Source organism: Malus sylvestris, chromosome 2, assembly GCF_916048215.2.
Source record: "Malus sylvestris chromosome 2, drMalSylv7.2, whole genome shotgun sequence".
Taxonomy (NCBI): Eukaryota; Viridiplantae; Streptophyta; class Magnoliopsida; order Rosales; family Rosaceae; genus Malus; species Malus sylvestris.
In genome coordinates, this window is record NC_062261.1 from 34,664,830 (window position 1) to 34,686,681 (window position 21,852).

Sequence of the window (21,852 nt, forward strand, 5' to 3'; positions counted from 1 at the left end):
GAATAAAGAAGTGGGTCCTACATCGAGAGGATCCGAAGATACTGCTGCGGAAGTGTCTTCACGCCGGGATTAGGTGCCTTGATTCTAAGTCCTGAATGGGGGCGCAAAACAAAGGTGAGTGGACCAAGTTTATATATATAATAATAATAAAACAGTTATAAACATACTAACCCCCAAAGTTATATAATGAAAACTACTAGCATAATAAGTGATGAATTTAATAAAAATCCTAGCATACCAAAAATATCTCAAAAGCCATATCGCGGAAATCAAAACAGTAAACGCATCATAAATCGTCTCGTAAACGCGGTGTGCTGCTAGTAGGATCACCGAATAAATATAACTCCCGGCCCAATGCCTGCACCTAAGTCTCTGCGCCCGTAGTCAGAGATAACTACCACCCGGCCCAATGCCTCTTCGTGTCCCTCAGCTCGTAGCTAGAGATTATTTCTCCCGGCCTAAATGACAACACCAGATCCTCGCCCCAGGCGGCATAGTGTCTACTAGGTACGCACAAATATTTACGCATCTCATAAATAACCACTTCATAGCATAGATTACCAATCATCGTCTACACTATAAAGAGGGGTTCAAAAACATGTTCTAGCATCCTATCGTCATCTATCAGATAGTCTACCAATTCATGGTTTTTATAGAAAATACGATATATTAAAATATAGCTCAAAATAGGCTAACAATTAATTCCTCACCAAAACACGAGACGATAATCAATAAATTCAGTAAACATGATTGATAGAAATCAAATCATAAACTCGTAGGCATGCTAATCATTTATGCAATTAAACTATAAAATCATGTAATTTTAGAAGGGGTCCACTCACAGTACTTAGTTGTCAAAAGCTGCGCCACTAGCGAAGACGGAAACGTCACAATAATTGCCCCTAAGCACATTAAAGAGCACATTTAATCAAACTCTACTTAATCGATTGAATTTGGAAAAACGGACTTTGAAAACGAATTCAGAACATTGAATTACCCTAATGGCACGTTTACTAAACCGGAATGGAGGTAGAAGAATAGGAATTGAATTCTTCCCCAACTGATTCTGGCGTTTACTAAATTTTGGGAATGAAAATATTCGTGGGCTCCACCCAAAATCAGTAATCAGATTCCTAATATTGCCGGAATCCAATTACTAACTTGGAGGAAGTATTTGAATTCCGGAAGAAGGCCAACTTCCGGAATCAAACTTTTCTACTGAAATTAGCCTGCCCCTTTCATCACGATTCAACCATGAAAAGCACACTCATCCCCACCCCTTAATCAACTCACACCACCGCACCACCTCCTAGACTGCCAAGACCCACCACCAACCGACCCCAACGGTTCTACCAACAAACTCTCGACAGCCGCAGATCCAATTTCAGTTGTGGAGAGACAGATGCAGAGGAGTATATAGATAAAAGCAAACCTTATGATTTGCACACTGAGAATCGAATTGGAAAAATGGGAACTTGACTTACAGTATGGTTTTTTTTCCCAACTCGATTGCAGACATTTTTACAGATAGCATTGAGCGGCTGACAAGGGGTTGAGAAATCCAAGAATGGCTGCCAACAAGGAGTTCATCGTTTACAACTCGATGACCCGACAGAAGGAGAGTAGAGAACAAGGTCAGAAGATGATCGCAAAAACCAATTGAGGATGCAGAGGGCGAAGAGTAAAGAAGGTTGTGGTGGAAGTCGAACCGTGAAGGTTCCACCCTCTCCTGACTCATGTTATTTTTGTTGGGTTTTTTAACTTTTTTTGTCGAATGAGTTTTTTACTCATGAAAGAGTAAAAAGTGAGGAAAAAAAAAGAGTAAAAAGAATTCAAGTTTTATTAAAAATAACAAACACGGGAATTGTTAAAATTTTAAATAATTTTTTTTTTCTTACTATTATATATTACATCAAAATTTATTAATATATATATATATATATAATATTTGATTTGGGACTAGGACATTTTAGTAATTATACTGGTTTATATTCCGATTCTGTTAATTTAGTAAACAGCTTTATAGAATTAGTGTCATTTCTATTCCGATTCCAGAACATTTAAGTAAACAGCTTCAATAGTAATCTGATTCTGACTCCACCTCATTCCAATTCTCCCTCAATTCAATTCCTTCTCAATTCAATTCATCTCAATTTGATTACGGATTAGTAAACGCGCCCTAAGAAGGGTCCCGGACGAAAACCCAAAAAGTCAACCCTAAAGTCAACGTTAACCGGGGGTCAACGGTCAAATTAGGTTTAAAGGGTTTTAGGTTTGAATCCGGATTAGGGTTTAGGTTAAATAAGATTAGGATCTATTGTGTTTGAACTAAATAAGGAAATTAGGTTGGATGAATGAGGCCCTAATAGATTTAGAGACCTAGGGTTTTAGGGTAAAAAAATTGGGTTTAGGCTTAAGCCCAAACACATATATACCACCAAAAACACACACATATGCACGGCATGCACATGCATGCATAGCATGCATATACACACACACACACATGCACTTAAACACACACACACACACACACAAAGGCCTAAGGCCTTAATAACCAAAAGGGTTGGGTTTTTTTTTTTTTTGGGTTGGGAATGGGTTTTTAAAAGAAAAAGGGCTTAGGGCCCTGACTTGGAAAGCCCAAGGGCTTAAAAGCCTAGGGTTTTCTGGATTGCTGCTCACGGGCCGAAGGCCCTGTTCCAAATTGGCCCAAGGGCCTTGTGGTTTTGGGCTACCGGATTCAAAGGAAGAAGAAGGCCGGAAATTCGGCCGGAAAACCACCCAACTTTAAACGACCATAACTTTGTCACTACTCAACAACATCGAGTGAGACAAAAACGAAAGTTGTAGCCCTGGAAGAGAGGAAGAGAATAGTACCTCACAAGACATCTAAATCGCCGTGGTTTGGCCGAAAAATTCCTCGAAAGCCGTCGGACTCGCCGGAAACTGGGTAAGATTCAAATGAGTATAACTTATTTAATACTCAACGAAATTGAGTGAAACAAAAAGGAAAGTTGTAGTACTCGACGAGACGAAGAGATTGATACCTTACACGTCGACCAACTCGCCGTGGTTTGGCCGGAAATGGCCTCGAAAGGGGCGGTGATCGCCGGAGCTCGTGTACGGGTTTTGCTGTCCTTGTAACAACTGAGAGAGAGGGAGAACGAACTGATGATGATGATGATGACGCCGTTGACGTCAGAAAGGGTGGTGTGGTGATGGGTATGTGCTCATGGAAGGATGAGAAGGAGAGAGACGAGGGAGAGAGAGATATCGGGTGAGGGAAGAAGAAGAAGGAGAAGGTTACGGGGAGAGCAAAGAAGAGAGAGAGTAGGGGTGGGCGCGGTGCGGTTTGGTGCGGTTTCGAGTGAAACCACAACCGAAATCGAAACTTTTTACGGTGCGGTTTTGAAGCCAAAACCGAAATGAAACCAAACTGTTTGGTTCGATTCAGTGCGGTTTCAAACGGTTTCGGTGCGGTTTCAAACGGTTTCAAGCGGTTTCAAACTTAAATACAATCCCCCAAAACATGCACCCACTCTCTGCGACCAAACCCCTCTCCTCTTTCCCCAAAATCCCAAAATCACGCCCCCAAATCTCTGCGTCCAATATGAAAATGTATGTAAACCGAAAGTGAAAACCAATAGCAGAAATGTTCTAATCATGCAGTCTAAGCCACTCAGAGTTCGCCATCACCATTCTTTAACGCAAAATCTCATTGAAAATGTATGTAAACGAAAAGAACACCATTTTCAGCTACAACCTTACAAATGCAAACACATAAATGGCTTTGCTGCAGAATTTCAGCTGAAACTAACAGAGGCTGGGCAAATATAAACAAACAAATCCAATCTCAACCTCTCTCTCACCGGAACTCTTCTCTTCTTCTTCCTCTCCCTCCCCGCCCTCCTATTCCTTCAAATCCAGCGTCTGCAACTCACCAGCTCCGTCCTCATCCTCCTTCAAATCCAGCTTCTGCAACTCACCAACTCCGTTCTCCTCCACCTTCTCTGTTGAATCCAGCTTCTGCAACTCATCAGGTTCTTCATCCCCCTCCTCCACTGGCTCTTTCAAATCCAGTTTCTGAAGCTCGTCGAGGATCGCATGATCTAGATCAGACGGTGTGGGATCGGGATCCGGGGAGGAAGGCAGAGACCCCTGGTCGGAATGAGCGTGGTTGGTGCTGGGGGTTTCGGGATTTTGGGGAACAACAGAGGTTGCTTCAGAGAGTGCCATTCTCCCTCCACATTTCAAAACCCTAACTTTTTCAGATATGAAAATGAACTGAGTCTATCTTTGACCGAGAGGGAGAGAAAAATGGAGTTGGCAGAAGCAGTCGCTCGCAGGCAGGCAGGCAGGCAGGCAGAAGCAGATGCAAGCAGGCAGTCAGGTGACCAGGTCGCAAAGGCAGATGCGGAGATGCAAGGAGGCGGCGCAGAAGCAGTCACTGAAAGTGAAAACCCACTCGGTGCAAACCCAGAACCGCAAAACCAAATGTATAAGTATAACCTAGTTGAATGAACTAAATAAAAATAAAAAAGTACGGTTTCGGTTTCGGTGCGGTTTTGAAAACCCAAAACCGAAACCAAACCGTTTTGTGTGCCGCGGTTCGGTTTTGAAACCGAAACCGTTTCAAAACCGCAAAACCAAACCGTTTGGTGCGGTTTGATTCGATTCGTGTTTCGGTTTCGGTTTTCAGTTTCAAGTGCCCACCCCTAAGAGAGAGAGACCGGGGGAAAAACAAAAAAAATTATAAGGTCGGAAAAACAAAAAAAAATATAAGGTGGGCCATACGGGCTCACCAATTAAGACCTTAAAACAATTTTTAAAATAAAAATGGGGGTTGGGGTGTTTCATGCGCCACACGTCGAGCAGCCAACTCTCGAGGCCCAGACTGCTCCCACCGAGTAGCCCATTTCAGTGGCCCAACCTACTCTCGCAGCCTATCCTGCTCCCGTGGCCTTCCAAGTAGCCCAAATCGGTCCAAGATTAGTTTAACCGTCCCAGCTCCAAATTTCCGGACCGACAATCAAACTGGTAGCATTTTCACCACATTTTTCTACAGATTTAACATTTCCCAACTCAAATCTTGAGCCCAGAGTCTACCACATTTCCACTGCTCAAGGAGGCATATTCTTTCCAAGCTCTTCTAATCTGAATGGCAAACAACATTTGTCTCGACAAGTCATAGGGTTGACGAGCACTTTCGCACAGCAGATGACTTTGGTAAACCATCTCTTACAGGCCACCAAGATGCAACGTGCCCCATATGAGGTGTCCTGAAAAAGGACAAGGGCAGACGAAGAACCTCTCCAGCAGCATCCCGACAAGCAGCCACTCGACCAGCCACGAACCGAGTGTTCGGGCAGTGTACACTCTCGATTGGGCCCTCGAGATAGCGTACACTCCCGTCTTAGCTTACGGAGGAGCGTGCACTCTCAACTAGGCCCACGAACGATCATACACTCACGGTTATGACCACATTTCGATAATTAACATGAACAACTTTCCAGGCGAAATGTTCATTCGCAGCTAAGCCAGCAAGAAGCATCATTCACCTCGCATCGTAGAAGGCAACACGAAAGACGGAGATAAACAGTCACTCAGTCTAGTTCAAGCTCAACCAGCAGTCTGCGAAGAATTCTCACCCCTGTTAAGAACGAACCACAAGCACCGCATTCGTGGCATAAACGAGCCAAACACATAGAAGAGCAGCCTAGACCATCAAGTCACGACTAGGGGCAGTCGAGAGCTCCACTACCCAACAAAGGCAAATTCAGGAAGAAGTAGATATGATTTTGACCAAGCAATTGCATGATTTTCAACGCAATGAGGTCACCAACGAGGCACTACGACGGGACATGACCAATATAAGTAGGTCACCCTTCACAGACGAGATCAAGTAGACAAAGCCTCCACGCGAGTTCAGCATGCCACATTTCACATTTTTAAAGGGGATAAAGACCCGGAGAGACACTTAAAGCACTACTGAAACGCAGTGATCCTCTATCGAAATAACAACGATCTCATGTGCAAGATATTCGCCACCACTCTACAAGGGAGGCACAAGATTGGTTCTACACCCTGCCGCCACAATCTATCTGGAGTTTTGACGAGCTTTCTTTGGTTTTCACCAAAGAATATTCATCTTATCGCTCGATCAAGAAAAAGTCCGACCATTTGTTCAACATCAAGAAGAACCCAAAGGAGTCGCTTTCGCGACTATATGAAGAGGTTCAAAGTAGAGAAGGCAAGGATAGTCAGATGCAACGACTCGATAGGTAGAGCAGCCTTCCAAAAAGGACTTCCAGCAGACCACCCGCTATTCAGAAAATTGATCATGAAAGAATATCTAACTCTGGCATACTCTTTCGCTCTAGCAGATAAGCATGCATTTTGGGATGAGGCTCACCGATGCACATTCAAGGACTTGAAGAAGTACCCGACATCACCTTCTTACTATCCAAACCGGAAGCAGCATATGACTTATTCGCATGTTTAACGGTATCTGAAGCAGCATATGCTCAACTACTGGTATTGGACCACTCTAGAACTAAATTATTAGACCACTCTACTATCATACGAGAAAAGTTAAGGGTCCAACTACCTGTATTCCACAATTCAAAAGCTCTCATCGATGCTACCAGAAATTCAAAAGCTAACTTTGGCTATAGTTCTTTCAACTCAGAAGCTCAAGTTTTACCTTCAAACACACGTAGTCATCCTTATGATGCACTATTCTGCCCAATCCAGACACGAGACGATAAAGGCGTAGACCCTGACAGATGCAAAGTTTTCTGATTAATGCAACAACTCGACCTAAAAGACACGCTAAGGGCAGACGAACACTGGAATGACACACTTGGAAGCAAGTTTTATCCTCGTGGCCCCAAAAGATTCTACATATGAGCATTATGTACCGGCAGTTGAGCACCGTCTCCTGCTGCACGTCACACGTCCTTAGCCGACCTTTGCTCCATAATTTAGTTCTAGAGTGGTCCAATACCAGTAGTTGAGCATCTCCTGCTACGTGTAACATGGCCCTAGCTCTACGACTCCCTGCCACGCATTCACGACGCAACAGAGCGGCCCAACGATGCCCCCGAGGTAGCCGAGTAAGTCCTAGCCGCGCCTGCTTCACCCTATGGAGACTTCTAGCATTTGCATGTTGACGGCGCATCTAACTACAAAGGTTTGGGAGTAGGCGTAGTCTTTGTCACCCCAGACGGTTCGATGCTTGAGCATGTGATCATTATAGGCTTCAAGCATCTAACAATGAAGCAGAGTACGAGACCCTACTAGCAAGCCTCTAAATGGCAAAAAACTTGGTGGTGCAAAAGCTCGCAATTCATTCTGATTCCTAGCTAATCACTAGCCTGACTACTTCAGGTGTTTCAGACTTACACCCTCACTCAAGTTCCACAGGCAGACAACGCTCACATGGACGCACCAGCAGGCCTAGGCTCCGCCCTCGACCACTAACTCAAACGCTCTATTTCGGTGGAGTATCTAGACGAGCCAAGCATAGAAACGAAGCCAGCAGCCGAGGTGTCACAGATTAGAATCTAAGAAGCTCCAAATCAAGGCAGCATGCTACTACATGTGGAACGACATTCTCATCTGAAGATCCTACACCGGACCACATCTCTGCTGCCTAGCGCCTCTTGATGACTTGAAGGTTCTAAGCTCAATCCATGAAAGCGTTTGTGGAAATCACTCCGGAGGTCAATCTTTAGCACATAATGTTCTTAACGCAGGCTACTGATGGCCTACCATACACCGAGATGCTAAGGAGTTAGTACAAAAGTGCGATCGTTGCCAACACTATAAGCCGGTACCAGCACTGCCTGCCAATAAGCTACACCCGCAGACGAGTTCATGGTCGTTTATGCAGTAGGCAATTGACCTGGTAGGACCTATGCCGCCTACTATTGAGGGTAGAGGCATGATGATTGTGGCAACTGACAACTTCACCAAATGGGTAGAGCAAAGCCCATGATGACCACGATTCACATAGACATAGAGCGCTTCATATGGAGGAACATCATTTGCCGATTTGGCATCCCTCAGTCCATCGTCACCCACAACGGCCCGCAATTCATGGGCAGAGATTTGGCGTAGTTCTTCCAAAAATATGGCTTCAAGCAGCACATGTCCACGCCGAGATATCCTCAAGGCAATGGGCAGGTCGAAGCATCCAACAAAATGATCCTCGACTGCCTTAAGAAATCCCTCACCAACAAGAAGGGAAAATGGCTAGACAAACTCCTCGGATGTCTATGGGCATATCGCCCCACCAAAAGACGAGGAACCGAACAGTAAGGAGATGGCCATAAGTTTAGATTTAGCGGAGGAGAAGCGCGAGAAAACCATTACCAGCATTGCAGCTTATCAGCAGCAGCTCCTCTCCAACTACAACAAAATGGCCAAGATCCGACAATTCTAACCTCGAGATCTAGCCTTAAGAAAAGCCTTCATCACTGTCCACAGAGAAGGCTCCAAAAAGATGGATCACATCTGGGAAGGTCCGTACAAGATCAGCAGAGTAGGCGGCAAGGGTAATTACACCATCGTCACCATGAATGACAAAGAGATCAAAAAGCAGTGGAATGCCTATAATCCAAGGAAGTACCATGTGTGACCTCCCGCTACATCAAAGCTCGAAGACTCAAGCAGCTCAACGGACACCACCTCACAAGCCGATGACTATCCAGTTGTTATGCAATTCCTACCTTACAACTAAGTTCTCGTTCGTTTCACTCGTTCTTTAATGAGGAATTCAGAAATAATCACAACTTGGCTCGGCTGCATGCTTATAACAATTGATTAAATTTTAGTGTTTAATGTTGCTAGTGAAAAATTATTGCATGCATAGAAGTGGGGAATGATGTATTATATGTTTGTTCAAATTATGAAATTGTATTTTAACTAATTTAAATAACAGGTGAGAAATTCTTGAACTTGGATGCATATATAGGGAGATTATATCTGTTCTAATCAATATGATCATGTTTACGGGAATGATACAGTTTCGAATATAAGGAAATATTAGCATAACAAATACAAAGGATTGTGACAATCAATACGATAGGATATGATTTGGCAGACTACGTTATGATCGTATGTGATTCTAATTAAAATGGAATTGAAATGGAACATTTTCATGGATTTATGGCTTTTGGAAGACAAGAATAAAAAGAAAGATTTCAAACAATATTTTGAATCTGACCTTGGTGATAGTAAAGTTGCCAAACCAAAATTTTATACACAATATGAATTGCATTAAACCTTTGGATTTGGCTCAACCTGTATGGAAATAAATTAATTTTATGTCCATGGAAATTGTGGTCGAGGAATAAAATTGATTCCAAAATAATCAACGTTGAAGGAAGCAAAATCTGGATGTTAATGCACAGGAGATTTTTTGGTCCTTCATCCAACTATAAAGTACCCGTCACTGGTTACAATTGTCATCAACAAAACAAAAACAATGGCAAAGCACGGAGCTCTCCTGTTTTCTTATGCTTTCTCCATTATTCTCTTGCTCACTGTGAGTTTACCGTCTGAAGCCGCTGATCAGGAAGAAAGAAAGACATATATTATCTACTTGGGATCACTTCCTAAGGATGAGCTGTTCTCACCATTGTCTCACCACATTGGTATTCTTGAAAGAGTTACCGAGAGCAGCTCTGCTTCGAATCTCTTGGTCAGAAGTTACAAAAAATGCTTCAACGGATTCGCTGCAAAGCTCACTGACCGAGAAGGAGAAACGCTTGCTAAGATGAAGGAAGTTGTCTCTGTGTTTCCGAGCAAAACTTACAAACTCCAAACAACAAGATCCTGGGAATTCTTGGGCTTCAATGAGAAGCACAAACGAAATCCTACTGTCGAGAGCAATGTTATTATTGGTGTCATCGATAGTGGGATATGGCCTGAATCTAAAAGTTTTAGCGATGAAGGTTTTGGTCCAGCTCCGAAGAAGTGGAAGGGAGTTTGCAAAGGAGGCAAAAATTTCACTTGCAACAACAAGATCATTGGAGCTCGGTTTTACACTGATTCCTCAGCCAGAGATGAGAATGGGCATGGAACTCATACTGCCTCAACCGCAGCAGGAAATCCGGTAAAGGGTGTGAGCTTTTATGGACTGGGGCAGGGAACTGCAAGAGGAGGCGTTCCCTCTGCGAGGATTGCTGCATATAAAGTTTGCAATTCTGAAGGTTGCTCTTCAGAAGGGCTCTTGGGTGCTTTTGATGACGCTATTCATGATGGAGTTGACATCATTACAATTTCAATTGGAGCCGACTCTGCAGAACCTTTGGATCAGGATCCTATAGCAATCGGTGCTCTTCATGCAATTGAGAAAGGGATACTAACCTTGCAATCTGCAGGAAATAGTGGTCCTGACGGAGGTTCTGTAGCAAGTGTAGCACCATGGATTCTTGCAGTTGCAGCAAGTAGCACAGATCGTCGCATTATTGACAAGGTTATTCTTGGAAACAGAAGGACGCTTGTCGGTAGTTCAGTGAATGCTTTCAAATTAAATGGAACAAGTTTTCCGTTGATAGAAGGAAAAAAGGCAAGTCATTGCTTCTTGGATTGTGAAATAGGTTGCCTGGACCCTAATTTAGCTAAGGGAAAGATTGTGGTATGTTCTGCTGCTAGGGGCAGTATTGAGGCTCATCGAGTCGGTGCAATAGGTGCGCTAACTAGCACTACCGAACCCGATGTTTCTTTCATTGTCCCACTACCTGCAGCAAGTTTTGACAGTAAAGATTTTGGCGCTGTCGAGTCGTATCTCAGCTCCACAGCCAACCCTCGAGCAAAGATACTAAAAAGTGAAGTCATAAAAGATCTTGCTGCACCTACTATCGCTTCCTTCTCTTCACGGGGGCCTAATTCTATTTTACCTGAAATTATCAAGCCGGACATAACTGCCCCGGGGGTTGATATTTTGGCTGCATATTCACCTGTTGCTCCTCTCATAGAGAGCTCTGAAGACCAGAGGCATGTAAAATACAGTATCTTATCTGGAACCTCCATGTCTTGCCCGCATGCTGCTGGTGTCGCTGCGTATATCAAGACATTCCACCCCAACTGGTCCCCATCTGCTATCAAATCATCTATTCTTACTACAGCTGGGCCTGTGAATGGCACCAACAATTCCACCTCACCGGGTGAATTTTCGTATGGATCTGGGCATATCAATCCTGTAAAAGCTGTAAATCCAGGGCTTGTGTACGAAACTTCTAAGAATGATTACATTAAGATGCTATGCTCGACCTTGGATGAGTCCAAAGTTCGACTTATTTCTGGAGACAAAGCCCCTTGCTCTGCAAGTACTGGCAATAAATCGGCCAAGGATCTAAACTACCCTTCACTGGCTAGTAATGTTTCACCAGGAACTTCATTTTCGGTTAAGTTTCAAAGAACAGTAAAAAATGTTGGCGTTGCAAACTCCACATACAAGGCAAAGATCATCTCAAAGCCGGGAGTTAACATCAAGGTGGTGCCTCAAGTTCTTTCCTTCAAGTCTTTGAATGAGAAAAAGACCTTCAATGTGACAGTTTCCGGAAGAGGTATGCCCAATGGTTCGCATGTATCTGCGTCGTTGGTGTGGACGGATGGCACGCACAGCGTTCGAAGTCCAATTCTTGTAACCAGCTTCTCTGCTTGATCACGAGTTCATCAGTGGGCCTTCATTGCTGCAAATAAAACGTATTTAGTGATTGTATATCTTTCCATTCTTCATTCTGTTTAAGTTGTTGAAATAAATATGGCCAGAGTTTTGAGCACCGTGTCTTGAAAATCTGTTTGTAATGTATAAGTTCTTATTTGTGGAGCTCCTTGTTTTATCTACTTTTAAAAATTCTAACAAGTGTTCTTCTACTGTTATTGGACGTTCTGAAACATCCACACATGGTAGTATAAGTGCGTTGGTTCTTGTTTACTTATTTCCGGTGTACAATCAAGCATAATTCTCTCATCACTGGACACCAAGATTTTATGTTGAAAGGATCTTGACAATCAATAGGAGAGGATTTGGGGTCCAATTAAAATGGAATTGAAATGGAAAATTTATTCATTGAATTATGGCATTTGTAAAGGAAGAATACAAAAAAGATACCGAATTAGGGTTGTTTTATTCACAGGTTAGTTAATAAGTTTGTAAGTTTATGTATAAGCCGACAACGGCTCATTGGGTTGTTGTCAAACGAATTTTGTGGTGTTTTAAAGCTACTCCGGATCATAGATTGTTATCTCATTGTAAGTTAGCCTACTCTCTTACACCTTATTATAGATAATATCGTTGTTCAAAAAAAAAATTCCGTAAGTTTTGGGATTAATTTTTTTATTTTTTGAAAGGATATTAATGCTAGGAAGACCTAATTTTTAGATCAATTGCAAATTTGTTTAAAAAAAAAATTGGTCTCCTCAAATAGTGAATTCGATTTAAACCCAATTTCTTTAGTCATTTTTAGGCATACTAGGATAACCCTTAAATGATGTTGAAGGTAGATTTGGAATTAAAATAGCATGGTACATTAAATACGGTTTTTTATTTAAAATAATCTCTGAGATTTACATAACACATCAATTTGGTTCTTGAGATTGAAAATCAATAGAAATGGTCCCTGAGATTGTCCACCATCTATTATTTTGGTCCTTCTATTAAAAACTCTGTAAAGTGTCCCGGAACTCATGATCTGAAGTTTGAGCAATTTTCAAAGCTTCGTAACTCAATCGTTTATTAACAAAATTCGACTCATAATATATCAAAATAAAGATAGAAAAGTGTAGAACAAAATTATACCTATTTGAAAACCCATTGGTTGCCAGACATGGCTGGAAAATAGCCTGAAAAGGGACTGGTCCTCGGGAAAACCGAGAAACTCGCCAGAAACTGGGTAAACTTTAAACGTTCATAACTTCTTCAATACTCAACGAAATTGAGTGATTCAAAAACGAAAATCATACTTCTCGATGAGATGAAGAGAATGGTTCCCTTTTTGATGGCTAATCCGCCATGGTTTGGCCAGAAAACAACTCGAAAGTGGCTATCTTGGTCATCAAGTTAGCCAATTTGAGAGATTTTGTAGTGTATTTTAAGCATCTATAAATCTCACCTCTTCCCATGAGATTTCGAGGGAATTTAATCAAAATTTTATATGGAATATCTACAAATCAATTAAACTTCATAAAAATTCATAGATTTATAAATCTATTAAAGTCTCTCAAATTCTCAATTGAATACACCCTCCTAAACTTCATAAAAATCTATAGATTTATAAATCTATTAAAGTTTCTCAAATTCTCAATTGAATACACCCTCCTAAACTTCATAAAAATCCATAGATTTATAAATCCATTAAAGTCTCTCAAATTATCTGTGAAATCCCGTTCCTAAATTTCACTGTTATAATCTACATATTTGTATTATTGAGACTTTTTTTTTTTGAGAAATTATATTAATTTATTTGAATTTAGATTTTAATTAAACTAGTTACGAAGTTGAAGTTTGGACTCCGAACTACAAATCTTTTCTTGCAGATGTTCATTCCTTTCACGATCACCCTATCTGAAATTTGTAGACCTTTCGAGGTCGCAATTTATATTTTTGGAGAGATCTCGAAACCATGAACGCATAGGCGAAAACCATTTGCGAGTCCGAATTATAACAGTATAGCTATGGACATTTGAAGTTGTGAAACTTTAGGTTGTAGAAATTAATTAATTTCCACTTGAGGGTAAAAGGCCCAAATATATACTTGGGTTAAGGGAACCGGCTATTAGGGGTAAAAAAGGGGGCCAATCCAATGGTTAGAGGAGAAAAAAGGACCAATACGATGGTGGGCATTTTCTTTCCCCCATTTCTTGAAACCGTGTACTCCACTAGCCATTTTTGAAAACCGGCCAACTTCAGGCCAATTTCTACCATTTCTCAACTGATTTTCTTATCTCCTTCACCTGCAAAATGCTCAACTACCTTCCTCCTTCCATCTCCACTAAAAATCAAGGGTTTTTAAGGTCTAATTCGGGTAGAACTCCACCGGAGAACCCGGGGATTTTTTACGGCAATTCGTCGTTTCGGTGAGTATCACCATTCACCATCACCTTTAATTAACTTCCCTTGGACCCAGGAACAAGACCCAACGGGTGGTTGGGGCGTTGGAACACCAAGAAAGCCGAATTGAAGAACACCCATCTTAGGGTTTTCGACCAGTGTAAGCCAATTTGAGGGCATTCCAAACCAAATTGGACTCGGCCACAGGTATAAAGTTTAATCTACTTGTTGAGATCTTCATTCTTGTAAAATTTGAGAATTTTTGGAAAAAGTCGAATTTCCCGTTGTGTGACATTCGATTTATGAAATGTTGTTGGTTGAGTATATTTTCGATAAGGTCCGCCACTTGAATATTCTAGCAATTGACGATCTTACCATTGAATTGACACCAAATTTTAGTATGCTATTGTAGATATTGTTTAAGGACCGTAAGGACTTACTAGTGAAAACCTAGTGGTTGGATCTTACAGAGCAAGTGATGTAAGATCATGGACTATACCTTTGATCGACGTTCTTTTTCTCATTAAATGTCATTGTGTTAGACTTATGAGAGCTTTGGGTATGTGAATTTATCGAGAGAAATCTAAATGTGAACTTGTGCTTTGTTTTTCGCGGTGATAAAGCTTGACGCCTTGAATTCCATGCTAGAGTGCATTAGTGTGACCTCATGTGAGTGATTTTAATCTATGTGATATGGTATTTACTCTGAAATCTTCAATGCTAATATACTTTGTGGTTACACCATGGATTCTCAAAATAGGTCTTATGCTAAATAATTGTTGTTATAAAGTTTGCCATCGATCTACTTATGAAACATTATGCGACTTGGATATTTGAACTGTTGATGGATTGTATTTTGAAATATATATTTGATGGTTTGATAAACATGAGGGATTGTAAAGGACCGTTACCCTAGTGTCATGGGGTTAGGTGAAATTAAGTCTGCACCACGTAGCAATGGTACATGGATGGTCCTGTTTGGTTAATCCGCGTTAGGGGACCATACTATTTGTGGATCGCGCTTGGTTAATCCGTGTTGGGCGATCCTTATATCCTAGGTATGGCCATACACATTTAGGGGTAATCATGCTTGGTTAATCCGCATTAGGTGATCACTTCCCAATAGTTGTAGAAGTGACTCTGCTTGGTTAATCCGCGTTTAGGGGTCACTACCTACTTGGTACTTTATCACGGGTTGCTTTGCTTGGTTGATCCGCTTTGGGGGGCCAGGCCACTTCCTATTTGGTTACTTGCGTAGGCTTCGGTCGAACGACGTCTCTCTAGCTCTAGTTTTGAGTGTATCCGTGAATTTTGGCTTCGAGAAATGTGAGTTTGATTTAGAAAAGTCGTTGGATGTCTGTGTGACTCCTTCGGAGTTTGCAAAGGTTTGGTATTAATTTCTTATGAATTATTTATATTCAAAGTTTATAAATTGTGATTGATGGTTGGTTTTATCATTATTGTCACATACTTTGTATTATTGTCGCTCACACGAGTTTCGCAGCTTATCCGGGTTGTTGTGCACTATGCACCATTTCCATGATGCGGGCACTTATTTCACATGCGAAAGGTCTGGGTAAATTATGAGAAACCGTTTGATATTTTGGTTCCATTGAGTAGTCCGGAACCCGATATTGTTGGATTCAGTTGAGTGGTGGTCTGGAATCTCTTCTACTCCGCGATTCCGTTGAATGATGGTTCGGAATCGTATCCTAATTTTGATTCCGTTGAGTGGTGGTCCAAAACCCCTTATACTCCGCGATTCCGTTGAATGATGGTCCAGAATCGTATCCTAATTTGGATTCCGTTGAGTGGAAAGAAACCGTTGTTTTCATGATGAGACATAATGATTTATATGTTGAGACATATAAATTGTTGGATTCAGTTGAGTGGTGGTCTGGAATCTCTTTTACTCCGCGATTTCGTTGAGTGATGGTTCAGAATCGTGATGAGACATAATGATTTATATGTTGTCAAGTTATAATAAATGATTTCTTTCCATCCAACATATAAATTGTTGGATTCAGAAAAGTGGTGGTCTCATCATGATTTCTTTTTCTTTTTATGATGCCGAGGTTTGTAAGTCACCTCCATGAAATTCCGTTGAGTGATGGTGTAAACACGGAAATTCCTGCGATGAACGAGACAAGAAACACGTGTACAAAATAATATTTGTATTGATGATTTAGGGGTTACAATCTCTTCTACAAATTTAGCCTCTGATTCTATCTTTGCAATGGATGGATTTGATGTTGTTGGTCCAAAGGGCCGTCGGGGCTTGATCTTGGGATGAACAGTTGTGCAAATTTGTTGACGTCGTGGATCCAAAGGGTCGTCGGGGCTTGATCTAGGGATGAACGAATGATGAACGATGAACACTTTCTTCAAGGGTCGTCGGGGCTTGATCTTGAATCAGTGGAAGTTCTTCAATGGCCGTTGGGGCTTGATTTTGAATGAGGATTTGACGAAGAACAAAGAGAGCTCTCTTGATCCTTCAGGATTTGCTTGGGAGCTTTTGAGTTTCAAAGCTTCAAGGTTGTGGTATGAGGTGAATTGGTTATGAATCGGTCCCCCAAAATGAATGCCTTGGCCTCCTATTTATAGAATTCCAAAACTTGGATTTTTTTGGATTTAAATAATTAGATGAAATAAATCATTTCTGCCAGGTGTTGACACGTGTCATGTTTGATGACTTTTCCGATTTATTTTGATTTTTCGTTTAGTCACATATTATGTGTAAAATTTATGTGACACATAAACATTGAAATTTTAATTATTGATCAACATTTATTTTACCGAAATTTCGATGTCTACAAATGCCCCCACTTCAAGGCGCGTCGTATACATGTGCTTGTCACGTGTAGAAGATGCGTTTTGAAGTCCCTTACTGCAGATGTTGATCCAAGGGCCGTTGAGGCTTGATCTTGAACTGGGTTGGTGATTTCTTCAAAGGCCGTTGAGGCTTGATCTTGAAGGTTAAAATTGGACCACAATGAGCTTCATGTGGTAGATGATCTTTTGTTTTTTTTTTTTAGTTGGTGAATCGGCACGTATTTTGTTGCGCTTATTGACTTTCCACAGCTTTGATCTTTAACTGGTTCGGAGGATTTTCTGGTTTCCTCCAATTGTTGACTTTCCACAGCTTTGATCTTGAACTGGTTCGGAGGACTTTCTGGTTTCCTCCAATTGTTGGCTTTCCACAGCTTTGATCTTGAACTGGTTCGGAGGACCTTTTGGTTTCCTCCAATTGTTGACTTTCCACAGGCTTATTCTTGAATTGGGTTGGAGGATTTTTTTTTTTTTTGGTTTCCTCCAATTGTTGACTTTCCACAGACCGTTGCGCTTATTGACTTTCCACAGGCCATTAGTTCTTAAATTACCCGTAGGAAGTTCTTTCGCCTAGCAGAAGTGGTGGCAACCTTTTGCCTTTAAATGGTCCTTCAGAGCATCACTTTTCAGTCACTCATCCGTGTTTGGCAGCTTCAGTGTAAAGAGCCAACACCATATCAACTATTTTGAAATATTTGCTGAGGAAATTCGAGATCCGTCAACAGTTGAAGATGAGTACTTGAGAGCAACGCTAGGTAAGCAACCAGGCAAAGGTTCCTGGCAATCAGTTCCTGATCGGACATTTAATTTCAGGTTCCAACTGATTGCTTCCTTTCTCCTTGTTCTGCAGGCAAGAACAAGGGCAAAGGAAATGATAGGGAAAAAGCATGATATGAGATACATTTGCTTTCAACCCCGATGATATGAGATACTTTTGCTTTTGAAGAAGTAGCGGATGATCAGCACATGTGTTTGTTGAGCTTGTCTCCACATGCTTCGATGCATCATTTTCATTCGCCTCTTCTGTTCTCCTGGCAGATGTGGTATCTTCTCTAGAAGCATAAGATGTTGAGATAATGGGTACTTCGAGAGCAGTGCTTTGTGAGCAATCAGGAAAGATTCCAAGCAGTTGGTTCCTTACCAGGAGCTTGAGTGGAGGTTCCGACATATTGCTTTCTTTATCCTTGTCATCGTAGTGAAGAGGGAGGACAAAGAAAATGATAGGGTGAAAGCATGCTATGAGATACTCTTGCTTTCAACCCCAGTGATATGAGATACCTTTACTTTGATGTGATTTGGCTGAAGAAGCGTTTCCAGGGAGGAAGAAAACTGAGTTTTGGTTGCAGATGCCTTTGGCAAGGAAGAAGAGTCAGGCTGGATGTGTGTCTTGCCATAGAGGATGGAGGTCGAATTATATGGTGAGCTCCCAACAGCAAGTGGCAGGGTGGATGTGCCTTGTCTCCCATGCTTTGTCGGCCAACAGTCGGGTAGGTGAGTATGATGGACTCCACACGTTTTCAACCTTGTCAGTGATCTCTGGCAAAGTTGCACGTGATAGTCGAAAGCTGAAACTGCGTCTGAAAAGTGTTGACGGATTTTACGCAGGAAAATCTGGGTTTTGAAATTCGAAGAGTGGCGTTTCTTTAATTTTTTTTTTTTTTGAACAAGTGGTTGTGTTTCCTCTTCTTTTTAAAGAGGTGTCAATCATTTTCGACCTACACGCTTTGAAGATTGCTCGCCTTTGAAAATCGTCCTTGCTGTATTTCTGAGATTTTTTACTAACTCCAACCCTTTTCTTTTACCATCTTTTTTGAAAATGGCTAACCCATCTAACATTTGTTTAGATTTGAGTCTTAGCAGTGACGCAGGTGCACCGCGTCAGGGTAATATATGGCGCCCGTCCTTCTCATCTTCTAATGGCCCGCCCTCTTACAGTTGAAGACTCTGTAATGAGGGATGCAGCAACGGCTACAGTTGTAGCTAGAAACCTTATCACTCCTAAAGATAATATGATACTTTCACAATGGTCCGATGAATTAGCTGTTTGAGAGTCCTAGGCTCTCAGTGTCCAGTGTGCGAACTCTGTTTCCAACATGAGCCAACGCTTACTTGTTCGAACTCGCCAGGTTGAATCATTGACAGCCGAGGTGGTAGTTCTTAATCAAGTGATCAGACAGCTGAAGTATGAGAATAGAGAGTTGCATGTGCTTGCAAATAATTATTCGACGAGCATGAAGAGGAAGCTTGATCAGTTGCTGGACTCCGAAGGTCGGATTCAAAGTGACAATCGGAGATTTGTGGATGTATTCTAGAGGGACCTTTTGCCTTCGTCATCTGAAGTTCGACCAGGTATTGAGGCTCCGAATAATCCATCCCCAATGCCTCCCTCTTCTAGGGTTCCGCCGAACATTAAGGTTTCAAGTACTGAGGCTTCACATAAGTCGCCGAGTACTAAGGCTTCAAGTACTGAGGCTTCTCATAAGTCGCCGAGTACTAAGGCTTCAAGTACTGAGGCTTCTCATAAGTGACATTTGTGAAGGTTTCTTTTTTTTTTTTTTTTTTTTTTTTACGTATTTGTAATTTCTTAGAGATATCAATGGACATGCTTTACTTTATTCAGTATGCTGTGCTAAAACATATATCTGACTAAGATGTGTTACTCAATTTTATTTTATTTTATTATTATTTTTATTTATTTATTTATTTGGATGGTGCCTGATGCACACTATTCTTTTACTCCCTATTTTTAGACACAAATTCGTCGTCTTCCCCCTACCTTCTTCCTTCCAATTATTCTGTCTCCACCACCTATTTCCTTTTTCATACTTGCTAATAGTAGCATACACCATGACCTGTCTTTCTTGCTTTTTATCATTTCCTTTTGGATGGTGCCTGTCAATCACTTCTTTTCTTTGCTTTCGGTGGCTAGCCACCATTTGAAAACCTTTTTTTTTATTATTATTATTTTTTTTTTCTTTATATATGGTGCTTTGTAGGGATGGAACTCGACGGACGGTGAGCTGCAGTCGAGGCTTCATGACCGGCTAGTCGTTTGACGGCGGTTTATTGAAGTTCTTCGTTGTTGTTTGTCACGGACGGAGAGAATGCCTTTGGGTGTGAGTTGACAAACTTTGGTTTTGTCAATCACATTCAAAAGCAGCAGCCATGGCGGAGGTGCAGAAGTAGCTGGAGCTTGAGGTAGAATGCAAGGCATTGAGCTTCACTACCAGCTAGTCGTTTGACGACGGTTTATTGAAGTTCTTCGTCGTTGTTGTTTGTTACGGACGGAGAGAAGGCCTTTGGGTGTGAGTTGAAAAACTTTGGTTTTGTCAATCTCATTCAAAGGCAGCAACCATGGCGGAGGTACAGAGGAAGAAGCTCCACCACTACCGCCCAATCCTTGCTTTACCTTACTAAACACAACTTTGTCAGCAATTGGAGACGCCTGTACATGCCCATGGCCATTTTGCATGTTATGATACTTGTATGAATATGCAACATTGAACAAGGTCTTTTTCAGAAAGCCGCCTGATGAAATCTTCTGTGTCAAGCCTGCGTAGATTCTGTCTAACACACGTGGAACAGCACAGAAGATAGTCGGTTTTAACTCCCCAATGTCTTCAGTTAATAATTTGACATCCCCATGCCAAAACCCTATTTGGGCGCCAGTCCAGATAAATAACTCCTCAATCACCCGTTCGAAGATATGTGCCAGGGGAAGAAATGAAAGATATACATCCTCCTCACTGAGCTGTTCATTTACACTTTCTAGCAAACGCTTCACCCCAGCCAGAAGAGTAATGATGCTTTCATTGGATATTAGTACTCCCTTGGGGTCACCAGTTGTTCCACTAGTATACATTATAGTGCAGATATCACTTTTCTTTTTTTTTACTGGAAGGTCATACTCTTTATTCTCTCCCAATTGCAGAAATTCACTCCATGAATATAACGTCACTCCATACTGCCTGAGTGTTTCCTCTTGTTCAGGTGTAACATTGCCAAAGCTCACAAGTGTTTTCAGATATTTTGTCGCACCAGGAAATATTTTCAACAGCTCAGGTATCTTCTTTTCTTCAGCAAAAGCAATTGAAACTTCAACATGGCATATGATAAATTCCACAGCACCAGCACCTAGAGTGTCATATAAAGGCACGCAATAGAGTCCATGAGCATTGCAAGCCTCCATGCTCATAATCCATTCTGGGCAGTTGACACCATATATACCACACTTGTCTCCTTCAACCACACCACAACCGCGCATGGCATTTCCAACTTTGACTACCATGTCATACACTTCCTTATAAGTTAGCCACACATATTTACCAGCCTTCCCATTCACAATCTCCCGACGACCAAGCATGGGGTTTCTGGGATTTTTCTCTACTGACCTGCGGAAAACATCCCAGCAACTGTCCATTCCGGAAATCGCAGGTGGAAAGCCATCCTTGGCGAACAGGCTCCGGTACACAGGTCCCTGCGACGGCTTGCCGTCCTTGGCCTCCTTGGCCTTCTCCACTTCTACCAGATACTTGTACTTCGTCGCCGCCATTTCTCAAATCACAGTCGGATCGCGCGGAGCACCCCCTCTCTATCTGTAAATGATTTCAGAGGCTCTGCCGGTCGCAAGTGGTGTTTTTTTACTTGTAGACGAAGACGAGTTCACTGAGTCACTGAGTCAGGAAAACGCAGAAAGGAGAGGACCACAAAAGGAAGGCTTTGGGGATTTTCACTTTGGTTTTTTGGGTGGTGGTTTTGCGGTTGTGGGTGTGCACACCACATCTAGTAGGTGGGGTTCGGGTGAATTGTGGATGCAGGAGATTGGCGCCGCCGTCGCAACTGTTTCAATTCCGGCATCTGATTTTGGAGCCCTTGGTGGCAGAGACGGGTTTAAGGTGGAGAGAAGGCAGAGAGGAGGCGGCGGGTCGGATATGGACCGGAGTCTGTACCAGAGGAGTGCCGCG

At 42.0% G+C, this 21,852-nt stretch overlaps 2 protein-coding genes and 1 long non-coding RNA gene across 3 annotated transcripts; 1 reads left to right on the forward strand and 2 right to left on the reverse strand.

The window, feature by feature from the left end:
• Positions 1–3,192, reverse strand: LOC126588213 (uncharacterized). The gene is made up of 4 exons (XR_007611374.1): positions 3,045–3,192; positions 2,875–2,943; positions 843–902; positions 1–91 (listed from the first exon to the last, which is right to left on the reverse strand). It is a non-coding gene; the product is annotated as an uncharacterized LOC126588213 (long non-coding RNA).
• A 6,059-nt stretch (positions 3,193–9,251) lies between these two features.
• On the forward strand, positions 9,252–11,853 carry LOC126588158 (subtilisin-like protease SBT4.4). Its single transcript, XM_050253223.1, has one exon. It carries the CDS (start codon positions 9,488–9,490, stop codon positions 11,669–11,671), a length of 2,184 nt encoding a protein of 727 aa, XP_050109180.1. The 5' UTR covers positions 9,252–9,487; the 3' UTR covers positions 11,672–11,853.
• Positions 11,854–20,111: 8,258 nt separating this feature from the next.
• Positions 20,112–21,450, reverse strand: LOC126603431 (long chain acyl-CoA synthetase 4-like). Its single transcript, XM_050270278.1, has one exon. It carries the CDS (start codon positions 21,438–21,440, stop codon positions 20,112–20,114), a length of 1,329 nt encoding a protein of 442 aa, XP_050126235.1. The 5' UTR covers positions 21,441–21,450.
• Positions 21,451–21,852: the final 402 nt, after the last annotated feature.